This window comes from Epithele typhae (assembly GCF_022376455.1).
Source record: "Epithele typhae strain CBS 203.58 chromosome Unknown BXZ73scaffold_63, whole genome shotgun sequence".
Lineage (NCBI taxonomy): Eukaryota > Fungi > Basidiomycota > Agaricomycetes > Polyporales > Epitheliaceae > Epithele > Epithele typhae.
Window position 1 is genome coordinate 110394 of NW_025954254.1, and position 14950 is coordinate 125343.

The following is a 14950-nucleotide window of genomic DNA, read 5'->3' on the forward strand; positions in this document are numbered from 1 at the left end:
CGGAGTTCGAACGTTGACGGCGGCGACGAGGACTGTTCTGTGGAGCCCAACGAGACTGCACCTGCACAGTCTTCTGAACTTCCCCCTCTTGACCGCTTTCGCAACGATTTCTCCAGAAGACTGAAGGAAGAGCAGGAATACATGCCGATATTGCAGATGAAGTACGAACTCACGGAGTATATTAGACGCGAAGACATACCAGACCCTTCCGGACTGTACGCGGAGAGAGACGAGATCGTGCGGTACGAGTGCCCATCCTTTCGTTCGCCGATTGCGCTGATGACGTATCTCAGAATCATCAAGGAATCGTACACCCGTAGCTTTGCTATCTATACCAACGAACCCGAGACCCTGGAGACGTGCGACTCTGAGGAATCAAACGTGGTGGCGCCATCTTCCGTACCTGTGGACGCTCAGCATGTCTCTTCACTAGGCGCAGACTTGTCTTCGGTGTCTTCGAGCGCAAGCTCCTCCGATCACGGTAACACTCTCGAACTGCACTCGTCGCCGGGAAGCTCCGCGAACGAAGGGAGAGCACCACCCTTGGAGTCGTCCATCGTAGGCAACTGTGCAGGCCTGAGCGCTGCTTCTAAAGAGATGCCAACGTTAACACTTCCTCGGGGTGAGTCCCTTTACGATTTTCTGTCGAGGCGGGATCGCTCATTGCGGTAATAACAACCAGGGCCACCTAGGAAGCGCTTCCAGAGACTCTGGGATGCCGGGAAACAGCGCCTCACTCGAGTGTTTCGTCGCATACCCAGATGGTCGTACACAGTTAGAGCTCGCACAATGCTGTAACTTAGTACCACTTCCACCATCAACCGTCGATGCGCGGTATGCCGCAGACTGTATCGAATCGAGCAATGTAGCATTGTCAAACCCGACGCTGTCGCTAAAAACCTATTGAAGAGCGTGGTCGAGTACGCGTACGCCAATTGTGCCATACGCTGCATAAACTTGCGCGCAGATACGTGAACACCGAGTCCATTTCGTTTTCTTCAGTCCCGGCCGGCCCGGTTCGCGGGCCGCTTGAGACTGGCACGTGAAGGATAGGCGCTTCGTATCACGGAATGCGCGTTTTTCCTCCGTTCTCCTTCCCTCAGCGGCTTCCCAGGTCTCTCCTAGAGTCCTACTGTCGCTGAAGATCGACAAGGGCAGCTGGTCCGACTGAGCCTTCACTTTCTCAGGGGGCACTCTGGGGAGCCAGGTGCGTCGTTTGGTCTCCTCCACCTCTTCCCCCACTCAAGTGACACACTCGATGGGCTGCACCCGAGGATGGCTCCTCACAAGTGTCCTGGCTGGTCGCTCATCGGCGCGGCGCTCATAGCCTGCACCGCTCGTGGTCGCGGTGTTCTTTTTCTGCAAGTTCATCGTGGAGGGGTACCTGGTATGTGTCTTTCTTGCGGGCCAGTGGGTACTCCTGCGGCGGTATATGTATGTGTGTGGATTAGAGCGCAGACTCGGCAGTGTTTTACTGATGCGAATGGACACCGTTATCTTCTCCACCGTGTCCGAATGTCTCATCAATTTGTGCAGTGCGGTGCGTGTCCAGTGTATGACCGATGTGGATGAGACCCGGGACTGCAGTGAACTTGACACTGCCAGGTGAATGTTCCCGCGTTACAGCCCAGACGGCGAGCTTCGCACAATTTGGCTCTCAGTATCTGGCCACAGGAAAGGAGGACGAAGGCGATGGGGCATTCGGTTGGAACGCCCAGTGGCAGAAGTTCGTGCTTTTGCGCGACGGGACGTGTGTTGAGCTAACGCAGTAGACGCCGATGTTGCTCATTATCACTCGAGGGCCTTCGCGTCGACGCCACCCCCCAGCTTGACCCCCACCACCACTCTTGTCCCCGTCTCCATGGAAGCCGCACTGAAGATAGAGAAACCCCGCGCTGTTCCCGGCCCACGCGCACGCAAGCTCAACAATGCCATAGAAACGGTCGAGAACACGAAAGGCGCGCGTCCGAAGGGCAGGAACGTCGGCAAGCTCGCTGGCATATACGTCCAGCTCGTCCGGAACGTGCCCATCGAAATATTCGTCGAGGTGAGTGACCGACGCGCATCAGTGACGCGTAAATACGCGTTTTCCGACGCCACACATGCACATAGATCCTGTCGCACCTACCCCCGTTCGATATTCTGCGTCTCGCGCGCGTCTCGAACGACCTCCGGCAGATGCTCATGACCCGCGACGTCAAGTGGCTTTGGGACGCGTCTCTCCGGCGACTGGACCCGCCGCCCCCGCCGTGCCCGAACCACTTTGCCGCTCCGGAGTATGTGTCGCTGCTCTTCGAGAAGGTTTGCATGGTGCGTCTCTCCGCCCGGTTTGTGCATAATCGCCTTTGCGTTGACCAAGTCACGGGGCCCAGGGATGTGGTGTAAAGCATACAACTTCGTCTAGGGTGTGCTTTGCGAGCAAGATCCGTCTGTGCGGACAATGCTGGTCTGGGAAGTGAGTGAGGACTTTTTCCATCCCGTTTCCCCGGTGCTGAACCTTGAGACCATAGTGTGGCTTCAGGAAGAACAATCCTCAAGAATTACGATAAGAAGGTCATCAAGCAGGCGAAAGTCGAAGTGGTGAATCTGCTTCCCCAAGCTGCCGATAAACTATGTAAGAGGTATCACCATTTCATCTGGGTGTATGCGCTTATATTTTTGTTCTTACACATAGCTTGGCACGGCACCAATGTCACCAAAGTAGACCAGCACTTGGGAACCAAGTTCTACGTGCCCGAGTTTGAGGCTGTGTTCAACAAGTTGCTGGAGCTTCAACAGAGCGGGGGCAAGACTCTACTGCCTGAGTACATGAAGCAACGTCGTAACGAAACGCTTGCTCGATTGAACGTGAGTTGTTGCTTCGGGTACTTGATCCACCGAATATGGGACACTAAAGAATTCGACGGGTAGTTCCATGTTCAAGTGGGGATATGGGAGAGAGTACATGCGACCCATCAATGGAGAGCAGAACATGAGGCGAAGAGGGCAGCCGAGAAAAATCGTGTCACTGCGTATGTTCTCGCCCTTTCTCACAACGCACAGACGGCTCACAATGGCTTGTGTCCAGCATCAAAGAGAAACTGTTTTCTCTCGGATACAAGGAAGCAGACCTACCCGATCAATCCGACTCCACCTTTTGGGACATCGTTAACCAACGTCACCCGTTATCCGATCGCAGTAGGTCTTATGCCCGCGCCGGTGCATAAATCACTAACATACTCCATTTGAGTTTGGAACAGCATTCGGGGAACGCTCGTCGACTTGATCGAGCTCTTCCGAGCACGTCGTGCGGCTCAAGCGTTCGAGAAAGAATGGGGGCCTCGCATCGACACGTTCCGCGCTTTCTACGAGCCCTTCCTCGCCGAGGGTCGCACGAAGGCCGGCATGCTGTGGAAGCGCACCCTCCCGAAAACGGTCGACGCGATCAGGATCCCGGCGGTCCGCGCGCTGATAAGTCGGGCGGAGGCTCCCTCTGTGGAAGAGTACGCGCAGCAGCTTGCGGACAAGATGGACGAACTCGCGGAGCCTTACCGCGCGAGGATCAGGCGCGATCTCGTGCGCATCATGCGGGCGGGGGAGCGGGAGCGTGCCGGGTGGGAAGAAAAGCGGAGGAAGAAGGAGAAGAAGGCCGTCAAGGATGGGGATCTTCCCGTCGCATACACTCACTGGAAACCCAGGGGCTACGGTCAACACAGCAAGTTACCGGCCGCCCCCGTTACTGGAGACGACAATGACGACGCCAATATTGCGCTCCTGGAGGACGTCAATGCTCGCTTCAGCTGCGAAGCCTGTAACCATTCCTACCACGGTGGCTGCGAGATGACGTACCCCGATCTTCTGGCGCACTTCCAGCTCAACCCCGACAGACATTGCGGTGGATCGTGGTACCCAGATATCGACCAGACTGCGCTGGTCGCCATCCACGACGTGGAGCGATGGGCAGACGTTTCAGGGCCGGTCTTCTCTGCGTTTGGGCTGCCCCCGGGGACGACGGCGAGCGCGTTGGCGGAGCTGACCGGGCGCGCAGCCGGCCGGCCGACGTGCTCGTGTGGCGAGCGGATTTATAGTAACTCGTTCCGTGAGATGATGTACGACAAGCAAGGTTACTCGCCGATTTTGGTCTTCGAGGAGGTGGTGAGTTTGTGCTTTTCCGTTCCATGACGGGCCAGTGAGATTCTGACCGGCCGTTCACTGTGACAGCTCAGCCATGTTGGCGGAGGATTTTCCACGAAGGAGTACGTGCCGTCCACTCGCATCTCGATGGTTCGTCGCTGATCAGCCTGTTATCTGCGCATACGCTGTTTCTACAAGAAGGGTAGAGCATCTCGTCACGATCCCGATTGCTGAAGATACGGAGATTGTTGAGGCGTGACGACTCCGATTTAGGCTTCGGCGCGCTGCGGTGATCGTATCCCCATCGTAGATTGTTAAACTCCAGTGTCCTCCTGCCAGCTTTGGCGTAATCCAAAACCCTGCTGCATCCCCACCTCAGTACGGATCGTAGCTGGGGCACAAGTGTTAGTCGTCTCCTGGATTCATACCTCTTCCTCTCAAGACGACAGTGATGGACATCACCACTGGGAAGGGTCTGCATAGAAGGCATACAAGATATCGATCGCATATGTCATATTACATAACTAATCATAGGTTAACTTAGTTCTTTCTCCCCACCGGGCGGAAGGTGGCGCCGACGAGGCCGCCCAGCAAAGACTCCTTGAACTTGGCGAATGGTTGCGGGAAGCTGCAGGCCTCCAACAGCACGAGCTCTGCCTTGGCTGGGTTCCGGGACCACCGCCTGTACGCGTCGTTCGCGTCGGGGCCGGTCGTTTCCGCACTAGGCTTCATGGCGTCCTTAGCCCTCTGGCGGATCTACACGGACAGACCGACTTGAAGGTGAGCGCGCGGCGGCGAGCACGGCCAGGCGAACAGACGCACCTTGGGCGACAATACGCCATACGCTTTCTCGTTGAGGGTGATGGTCGTGTTATGCGCCTTGAACAGGCCCTTGTACTGGTACGTCGGGGGATTCGCGTCCGTCGGGCTAGTAATGGGGTCCGCGAACAGGTGGAACACCCTGCCGAACGGGATCGCGTCGAGGTCGAGGGGGGTGAGGACCCAGATGCCGGTGTGCGAACCCATTTCGATGGTTTCCGAGCCGACGACGCTGTCCGGGGTGATGATGACGGCGGGGTAGATGTTGGTGGGCCGGTTGTACGCGGGAAGATCGTTCGGCTGTGGGTCGCATCATGGCAGTGAGCACCGACCGGCCGTCGTGCAGAGTGGGTACACTCACGAAGTCCCAACAGAGCACACGTTTCCTGGGTCCGGGGCGGGGGTCCAACCCCTGGTGCAGACACCAGCATTCTATGTCCTCGACCGTGCGAGAGGTGGCCCCCTTGTGGCCGTGCCACCCCGTCGACTCGAGGGGGGCGAGCTTTTCAAGTTCCTGCTTGGCGAGCCTCTGCGATTCCTCCCACTCTTGCTCCCCAACCTCGTCATACTGTTGGAGCTGGGAGTCCGACTCGCGTGCGGTCCCTGGGAGCTGCAGGTACCGTTCGCGCACGGACATCCGGGTATAGGAATGCTTCACGCTCCCGGGTCGAGAGCGTGACGGGCTCCCTGTGGGGGTCACGGGGCTGGAACTGTGCTTGCTGGGAAGGGCCGGGTACTTCTTGTTCTGGCTGTGCCGCTACAACAAGGAGGAATCAGGATGATCGTCCTTGGGCAAATGGGGGAATGCGATAACGCACCACAGTGGAAGTGGGTATGAACATGCTCTTGGTGTTGGGAGTTTTTGGAGGGATCATCGTTGTGACTTGAGAACGGGGAGAAGATGAGTAAAAGTGGAAGATGAGGTTTGGAGACGCGGCATGCTGGAGCTTTATAGGGATACGAGTCGTGAGCAGTGGCGGACTGAGACAAAGCGAGAGTGGTATTGGACGGTGAGTGCTTGACCATCCTGGTGTCGGTACATAGCGGACATCGTCCCGATGTGTGGCAGGTGCTTGGATCTGGTGAGGTGCTTGCCAGCATGGCAGTTGTGGTCGTCCATGTGACCGATGCTCCAGCACCTGGGTTGCACAGCCGCGTCGGTTCAAGGCATTCATAGATGAGCGAAGGAGGGTTTAGGCACACTCACTTTAATTGCAATCAGCAACAATGTCCTCTGAGACGAGCAAGTCCGCCCAAAAATATTGGTGAAGCACGCTCAGAAACAACAGACTGAGCGACGCACAACAACCTGAACGAGTGCTCACCTCACCAGTACCACTCGTACCACACCTGTGTGCGACCCGCTCACGACCTTGATTATGCTTATCGCATCATACCACCGCGTCGCGCTTTGTCGAAGCAGGTACCTTCATGAGCGGCGCCGTCTTTTGCTAGCGTTGGCCTGATCGCCTGCAGGGCAGTACGAGTCATCTTGGACGGACGGGACAATGAATACCGAGTGCAAGACCATGGAATTCGCCCTCCACGCCGCACTGCTGATGGTAGGACCCGCGATTGTTGGAATTTGGGGCGTGGGGAAGTTCAAAAGTTCGCGGAGGCATGCGGAGGGGTTTTTCTGCTGGATGTTTCATGGTTAGCCGTGAGCCTCAGTAGTCCAGGACTAGGTGAAAACGCTTGACATACACCGAAGAAGCAGAAAATCTTCATTCCACGGCGCGAGCGACGACGAGGTACCAATTGTGTGTGCATAGTCACCAAGTGGATTGAACTTGGAAGGGCCAGTGGCACTCACGTTTGACCCGTAGCGCATGACATGACACTGAAGCCGTCAACCAGCTCTCATTTCAACTTCAGAAACATCCCTCCTTCCAAGTTGGGTTCATCGGAGATCGGGGACTGGCAGGAGACCTGAAGCCGTAGGGAGACTGAGAGTTAGACCTAAGTCGCAGAATGTAGACGACTAAATTTCCCTGCACGAGTACAACTGGTACGTTGAAGATTGTGCTGGTGGGCCTCATGAGACGCAGCAGGGCACAAAGGATCAGGATCGTCCAAAAGCCGAAAAGTGATGGAAACTCTTATATGTCACGTGACTCACACAAATGACGCGTCGGCGTTCTCCGACTTACGCGTCCCGACACGCGTCCTCCGGGGTGCCTACTTTGCAGCCCTCTTACCTTCCCCTTCTACACCCACCATGGATATTTCGTTTGCGCTCACCGGGAAGGACTATGTCATTGTTGCCTCCGACACCACGGCGGCGCGGTCCATCGTCAAGATGAAGATCGACGAGGACAAGATCAAGGTGCTCAGCCCGCACCTGCTCATGGCGTACTCCGGCGAACCAGGTGGGTCGCGCGGTCTCCGCTTCATCTTCCGTCACTCACCTCAGTAAAGGCGACACCGTCCAGTTTGCGGAGTACATCGAGCGCAACATCCGCCTCTACCAGATCCGTAACACCTACCCCCTCCGCCCTGCATCCGCCGCCTCATGGATTCGCCGCACGCTCGCGGACTCGCTACGATCGCGCAAGCCGTACTCCGTCAACCTCCTCATTGGTGGATACGACACGGCCGCGAACACCCCCCACCTCTACTGGCTCGACTACCTGGGCACGATGTCGGCTGTGCCGTTCGCCGCGCACGGCTACGGCGCGTACTTTGCGCTCAGTTTGCTTGACCGGTACGTCTCTTTTACGCTTCCCCTCTACGGCATCTTGAATCGACCTCTGGGCGGGCGCAGTTACCACAACCCTGACGGGACGCTGGAGGAGGGCCTGGAGACGTTGAGGAGATGCATCAGCGAAGTGGCGAAGCGGTTGGTCGTGACCCCGGAGAAGTACAAGGTGAAGGTAGTGGACAAGGATGGGGTGAGGGAAGTCGAGCTATGAGCCCGCCGTGACGAAAGGCGTCGTTCTTTGTTGTAAGTGGAGTCTTGTCTACTGTGATACGTGGTCTGATTGTGTCAGGCAGCTCTGGATATCCGAAGTCATGTATTAGTTATGTCCATTACTTGCCACCCCCAATGACACGCTGCTGGAAAAGATGCCCGCTGTGAACCTTGAATGCAACTTGCTTGAGAGTGGCCATCGAGTCTTCGTTCCGTCTCCCACTCGTAGTGCGTATCCTACTTATGGTGTATATGCCTGCGCCTGTCCACTGCTCCTGCGACATGAATACATTCTGCGCATACGACACTCTTCCTGTAAGTATGCGTAATACATGCTTTGACTGCCTGCATAGTGCTGAATAGTCGCGTAACCAGGCTTCCTGCTCCGGACGTGGTCGGAGCGGAGTCGTTTATCTAGAGAACCGTTGGGACGAGATCCAGAACTTCATGCTCGCCCTTTCGCCCCCTGGGAACATTTCCGACATTCGCGTTCTGCAGAAGAACCAGGAGACGCTATCGCATCCTTTGTAAGTCGGTCTATACATAGACCGTTTGATTGTGCGTTTGATGGCACGAAATGGCCCCGTGCTGCTCCCACGAGACGGCTTCTCCTTCTGCCACATCCATCCACTCCGCTCTCGCTGTGCCCGCGCGCACTTCCCTGTGCGCATCGCAAGCCTCCGATATGGACCGGCCCATCGACTGGTTTGTCGATATCGCCCAGCTGCCTCTCACCCGTTCGGGCGACTCGATTGCTTCTGTCTCCCGGAAGTGAGTACACGCTCCTCATTCAATACGCCTTGCTAACCTATCCAGTCCTTGGTTCGACTCCCTCCTCGTAACCGCATACATCGGCGCGTTCTCGGCTCTCACCTTCACGGCGTCGTGCATCACCGATCGCATTCGTCCTGCGCAGGATGAGGATGATGAAAGTCATTCGGTCTTCCGTCCCAAGCTTGACATCGTCGGGGGCCCCACTATCTTCGCGTTCCGGATAACACAGTGCCTCTCGACCTGCGCGCTCTTCGGAATCTCATGCGCCCAGCTCATTTCGCTCCTCCAAACCCACGAGTCGACCTCCACATATGGCGTGAACTGGCCTCTTGTCATCCAAATCGCTCAGAGCGCACTTTTCGTGAGTACTTTTGCGCATATATTATATACGCATATTCACCGACCATTGTGCATCTCCAGGCATACCTTGTCATCGTCACCTTCCTTAGCGCGTTCGGCACCGCATCGACCAGCTTCCGCGCGTACGCGCACAGCTCCTGGATGCTAGCATGCATTTGGGGCGCGTACATGTACAGAGACGTCTGGCCTCTCGCGACCGTCGAACTCTCCCCCGCGGATGCCGCCGAAGGCGCGCTCATGTGGATCAAGATCGCGCTGCTCTCGGTCGCAGGCATCTTCGTCCCCGCGTTCTCCCCACGAAAGTTTCACCCCCGCAACCCGAAAGACGACCTCGTCGCAGCTCCAGAACAGGTTGCCTCGGCATGGTCGTTGCTCACGTATGGCTTCATGAGCACCATCGTATGGACCGCGTACCGGATGCCCCACCTCCCCTACGATCGTCTCCCAGAACTGTCCGACTTTGATCATCTGCGGAATCTCATTGGGTCGAGTTTCCCGGTGTGTATTCACTTCCGCATGGAATCGAGCTTCAAACTAATGTCTGTTGCTGTTTCAGGTCTTAGACCCGTTCGCTCAAAGTCAAGGGCTCCGCTGGCGTTCAAACTACTTCGCGTATTCGGTGAAGTGCTGCCTCTGCATTACAACGTTGTTATTTCGCTGACACGTCGAGTCATTTGCAGCGGTCGAAATCGCACATCTCATGGCCATGTCCATCACCGCAGTAAGTCATCTATCTATGCCGTAACGGCTAAGATTAGGGACGCTGGTGCACATTTGCACAAGACACCGGGGCTCACATATCTCATCTTCTAGGTCATCGCGCTTTCGCCGCGCCCATCAGTATCAACAACCTTCTCATGTGCGTACCCATCTATTCCATCCGCACTCAGACCTTAAGCCGAAGTCCTCTCCGCGCCCATCCCGCAGTTACCTCGAGCGGGCAGCAAAGGCAAGTTCCCTATCCAGCCATGGTTCTGGATCGCGCTGCTCTTCTTGGCGGGTGTTCAAGGCCGTGTCGGACGTGTGGTTCATGTACAAGTCCACGCGCGTCACCGTGCGGCTGCAGGCGATCGTGACCGAACTCGTGTTCGACCACGCGCTACGCATTCGCATGAAGGCCGAGACCTCAGACGATGTCTCCGTGGACGAGAGCGGCGCGACCGCGCGGTCGTGACCTCCGAGGATGCCTCGCAGGCGAAGGGAGACCCAACGACCACGGACACCCCTGGAAACCAGTCGGGGGAGTCGAGCACCGCAAGTGCGGGTTCGTTATCATCGCGGAGCCAGGACACAGTGAAGGATAAGGGTAAGGGTAAGGAGGAGCCCGCGAAGAAAGAAATGCCAAAGAAGGGTAAAGGAAAGAAGGGCAAGGACAAGAACCTGGTCGGGCGTATCAACAATTTAGTATCGAGCGACATGGCGAGCTTCAGCTTCTCGGCCCAGCAGCTTATCTTCGCCACTGTCCAGTCTCCGTTCCAGATTGTGCTCTGCATGGTTTTCTTGCATCAGATCCTCGGCTGGAGGTTCGTAGCTCCCGTGTTTGGTTTGTGCGTTTGCTCACAACGCTTGCAGTGCATGGGTCGGTCTTGCCACCATGATCCTCACTCTCCCTATTCCCGGCTATATCACCAAGTACCTCCGCACCACCCAGCGCGAGAAGATGAGACGCACCGATGGTCGCGTGCAGCTCGTAACGGAGATGATGAACGTCATCCGCATGATCAAGCTTTTTGGCTGGGAGTCGCGCATTCTGTCGCAGATCAGGGAGAAGCGCGACGAGGAGTTGCTATCCATTCGAAAAAGCAAGCTCCTCAGCGTCATAAACAATATGTACAAGTGCGTGCTCCATCGTTTAGAAAGAGATAAAGGTTTCTGAGCTGACATTCCTCCAGCTACTTCGTCCCCATCCTGATCATGCTCACGACGTTCTTCACCTACACAGTCATCATGAAGCAGACTTTGACAGGTTAGTAGCACCCCTTCAATAGTCGCATCATCTAACGTGGTGCTGACATACTCGTTTTTGTAGCCGCGAAAGTCTTCTCATCCATGAGCGTCTTCGACATGCTCCGCACCGACATATCCGCGACCTTCCGCGTCATCCCCGCGCTCATCCAGGCTAGCGTCTCGCTGAGCGCCTGTCCGACTTCCTCTACAACACTGAGCTCATCGACGAGTTCACTGAGGCTCCAAACACCGGATCTGTGCTCGCTCCCGCACCGGTCCCCGAGTCGCACCAAGACAACCTTGGCATCCGTCACGCGTCTTTCACCTGGGCCAATGACTCCGCGCGACACGCGTCCACCACGCCCGAAGGGACACGGCGGCGGGCGTTTGTGCTGACGATCGACGACGAGGTCTTCTTCCGCCGCGGCAAGGTGAACCTCGTGGTCGGCCCGACCGGCGCTGGCAAGACCTCGCTCCTCATGGCGCTCCTCGGGGAGATGCACTGCATTCCGCAAGGCCTAGACTCGTTCGTGAGCCTCCCCCGGGGCGGCGGGGTCGCGTACGCGGCGCAGGAGAGCTGGGTGCAGAACGACACGATCCGGAACAACATCACCTTCGGCGCGCCGTTCGATGAGGCCAGGTACGACAAGGTCATCTCCCAGTGCGCTCTCAAGCGCGACCTGAGTCTCTTCGACGCCGGAGATCAGACAGAGGTCGGTGAGAAGGGCATCACCCTTAGGTACGCCGGCAGCGCGCGCGTTTGTCACTCCGTCGTTGTTGATCATGTTTCCAGCGGCGGCCAAAAGGCTCGCGTCACTCTTGCGCGCGCCGTATACTCGAACGCGGACATCCTGCTGCTCGATGACGTGAGCGCGCGGAGCTTGCTTCCGCGACTTATTATCGCTAACATTGGCGACAGATCCTTGCCGCGCTAGACGTCCACACTTCGCGGTGGATCGTCGAGAAGTGCCTCAAGGGCGATCTCCTCCACGGTCGCACCATCGTCCTCGTGGTAAGCATGGGCCTCACTCGTCCCACCACCCAGCTCTGGGCTCACAGACGTTCAGACGCATAACGTCGCGATGGTCAGCCCGATCGCAGACTTCGTGGTCGACATGGGACCCGATGGACGCATTTTCAGCCAGGGCTCTCTCTCAACCGCGCTCGCGCACGACTCCAAGCTACTGAAAGAGATGCAGAAGGGAGAAGAGGAGATGCGGAAGGCAGGGGAAGAGCTCGACAAGGAGGAAATCCCGCAGGTCGAGGGTGAGCAGACGAAGAAGGACGCCGGGAAGCTCGTCGTCGAGGAGGAGACTGAGCTCGGGCGCGTGGGCTGGCGGTCAAGTAAGCTGCAGTCTCCCGCGGACCCGCTTTGGGGCAAATAACTGATCGCGCCCAACCACAGTGAAGCTGTTCGTTATGAACACGTCCATGCGGCCGGTGCTCTTTTGGATTGTCTTCATTGGTTCGTACACTGCCCGCCACTCTCTGAGCAACTTCCAAGTGAGTGCTGTTCTCGGCTCGTTTCATCTTTCGCTTATATAACCTTGGTCAATTGTGCAGACTTGGTACCTGGGTTATTGGGCCGCCCAGTACGATATCCTGCCCGTGGAGGAGGTCAACGTGACCTAGTGAGCCGCTGCCTGCCTTTCACGATCGAATGAGCTGACATCGATGATAGTTACCTTGGAATGTATTCCTTGATCGTTATGGTCGGCATGGTCAATACAGCCTTCATAATCGTCTACTACGTCTTCGGCACCATCCGTGCGGGGCGTATCATTCACGAGAAACTGGCTGTATCTGTCATGGGCACCACCCTACGTTGGCTGGACAAGACGCCGACATCGCGCATCATCGCGCGCTGCACAGAGGACATCGAAGCCGGTATGTCAAGCGCTCCTGGCCCGCACGTTTGTGTACTGATCCACGAGGCAGTTGACACTCGCGTCCCGGCGTCGATGGATCTCGTCGTGCAAATGGCGTTGTTTTTGTTGCTCAAGATGATCTCCGCTGTGATGTTCGCGCCCGTGTTCCTCGGCCCATCCCTTCTCGTCGCGGTTGCTGGTTACTGGCTGGGCAATGTATACATGAAGGCGCAGCTCTCGGTCAAGCGTGAGATGAGCAAGGCCAAGGCGCCCATCCTGGGTCACTTTGGTGCTGCCATCACTGGGATAAGTGAGCATTCCTCAACATGATGGTCGGTGTATGCTGCATCTGACGGTCAACCCATCCAGCTTCCGTTCGTGCGTACGGAAAGCAGGAGGACTTCAAGGCCGAATCACAAAGGCGCATCGATCGCTACAGCCGCGCCATGATCACCCAGTACAACCTAAACCGGTACGTTGGGCTACTCCTCCCCGTAGGGATATCCAAGCCTAACCGGTGTACACAGATGGGTCTCAATGCGTGTAGACTTTGTCGGAACTCTGTATACCACGGCCCTTGCGGTGTACCTTGTGTACCTCACAGACATCGGCGCATCGAACACCGGTTTTTCACTCAACATGGCTGGTTGGTGGCTCGGTGGTGGACCTCTTGGCGCTCAGCTGACAAGGATCTCCTTCACTTAGCTGCTTTCAGCTCTACCATTCTCAACTTCGTCCGGGTTTTCAACCAGTGGCAAGTGTCCGGAAATAGTCTGGAACGCATTCAGCAGTACCTGGACGTCGAGCAAGAGCCAAAGTCCACGCCTCAAGCGTCCCTCCTGCGTACTGGCCTGCGAGCGGCAACCTCCAGGTCGAGAAGCTCTGCGCACGGTATTCGGGGACTGGGCCTCGTGTCCTCCACGAGGTTTCGTTCGAGGTCAAGTCGGGCGAGCGTGTCGGTATCGTTGGCCGTACAGGGAGTGGAAAGGTGCGATTCGACTTGGATTTCCCGTCCAACTAGAGAGCCTGCGCTGACCACATCTTCAGAGTTCCCTGACTCTTGCACTCCTGCGCTGCATCCTCACTGAGGGCCACGTCCGCTACGACGGTCTCGAGACGCATGACATCAACCTCGACGCCCTCCGCTCCAGCATCACCATCATCCCCCAGGTCCCCGAGCTCCTCAGCGGTACCCTCCGCCAGAACCTCGACCCCTTCTCGGAGCACGACGACGCGATGCTCAACGACGCGCTCCGCTCCGCCGGCCTGTTCTCTCTCCAAGACGGGGCGCCCAGTCCGGATCACGCTCGACTCCGCGATCGCGGGCGGGGGCGCGAACCTGTCCGTGGGCCAGCGGCAGATCCTCGCGCTCGCGCGGGCGATCGTGCGGCGGAGCAAGCTGCTCGTGCTGGACGAGGCGACGTCGGCGATCGACTACGAGACGGACGCGGTGATCCAGCGCTCGTTGCGGACGGAGCTCGGGAAGGACGTGACGCTGCTGACGGTCGCGCACAGGCTGCAGACGATCATGGACTCGGAAAGATCATGGTGCTGGACGCGGGGCGGATTGTTGAGTTTGGGCGACCGGCGGAGTTGCTGGAGAAGGGGGCGGCGTGCTCCGTTCGCTGGTGGATGAGAGCGGGGACCGGGAGAAGCTGTACGCGATGGCCTCAGGCGCGTCGAAATATTGATCACTAGTGGTGGTTGATAGTGCTTGGATTGAGCTAGGTACAGCTTGTATCATCGGAGACATAGAGATACTTGGCGCTCGATCAAATCAGGACGGCATGCTCAATTTTTATAAGCTGGAAGTCTGGAATTTCTATTCTGGAACTGGCGGTGAACATGCGCTGGCCGGGCGTGCTTTGTCCTCTTTTAGTCTCTTCTCCTTCTCTCACCTGCGTCAGTTCTTATCACTCATCTTCACTATGCGAATGCAGTGGCGTCATTGGTCAGTATTAGTCTCGGTACGAAAGATGCCAATGGTGAAGAGTGAAGGGTGTCTCTCGGGCCACTGGATGTCGGTGGACAGCTCTGACAGTCGAACGGTTCACGCGGAACAGGGACTCTTGGGACCGAGTCGTGACGGACAGGTGAGGCTGTTCCAGCTTTCAGAGGAACCCGACGCTCAAGGGATTCGTATCTCCAGTGTTGCACA

General features: G+C 57.1%; 3 protein-coding genes across 3 annotated transcripts; 2 read left to right on the top strand and 1 right to left on the bottom strand.

The window, feature by feature from the left end:
- Positions 1 to 4201: 4201 nt before the first annotated feature.
- On the bottom strand, positions 4202 to 5807 carry BXZ73DRAFT_80608 (uncharacterized protein; the record flags this gene model as incomplete). Its single annotated transcript, XM_048023316.1, has 5 exons — positions 4202 to 4588; positions 4672 to 4869; positions 4936 to 5232; positions 5294 to 5689; positions 5751 to 5807. 5 exons carry the CDS (start codon positions 5805 to 5807, stop codon positions 4202 to 4204), a joined length of 1335 nt encoding a protein of 444 aa, XP_047873891.1.
- A 1343-nt stretch (positions 5808 to 7150) lies between these two features.
- On the top strand, positions 7151 to 7844 carry BXZ73DRAFT_52959 (N-terminal nucleophile aminohydrolase; the record flags this gene model as incomplete). Its single annotated transcript, XM_048020906.1, has 3 exons — positions 7151 to 7301; positions 7351 to 7636; positions 7697 to 7844. The coding sequence occupies 3 exons, from the start codon at positions 7151 to 7153 to the stop codon at positions 7842 to 7844; spliced, it is 585 nt and encodes a 194-aa protein (XP_047873892.1).
- A 684-nt stretch (positions 7845 to 8528) lies between these two features.
- BXZ73DRAFT_92218 (P-loop containing nucleoside triphosphate hydrolase protein) lies at positions 8529 to 14483 on the top strand (the record flags this gene model as incomplete). The annotated part of the gene is given in 26 exon segments (XM_048026282.1): positions 8529 to 8614; positions 8660 to 8978; positions 9038 to 9479; positions 9534 to 9596; positions 9658 to 9702; positions 9791 to 9836; positions 9905 to 10118; positions 10172 to 10500; positions 10550 to 10813; positions 10870 to 10943; positions 11007 to 11101; positions 11143 to 11663; positions 11718 to 11790; positions 11844 to 11936; positions 11992 to 12268; positions 12330 to 12427; positions 12488 to 12555; positions 12606 to 12811; positions 12863 to 13102; positions 13162 to 13264; positions 13320 to 13438; positions 13498 to 13624; positions 13651 to 13780; positions 13840 to 14133; positions 14153 to 14412; positions 14432 to 14483. The coding sequence occupies 26 exon segments, from the start codon at positions 8529 to 8531 to the stop codon at positions 14481 to 14483; spliced, it is 4638 nt and encodes a 1545-aa protein (XP_047873893.1).
- Positions 14484 to 14950: the final 467 nt, after the last annotated feature.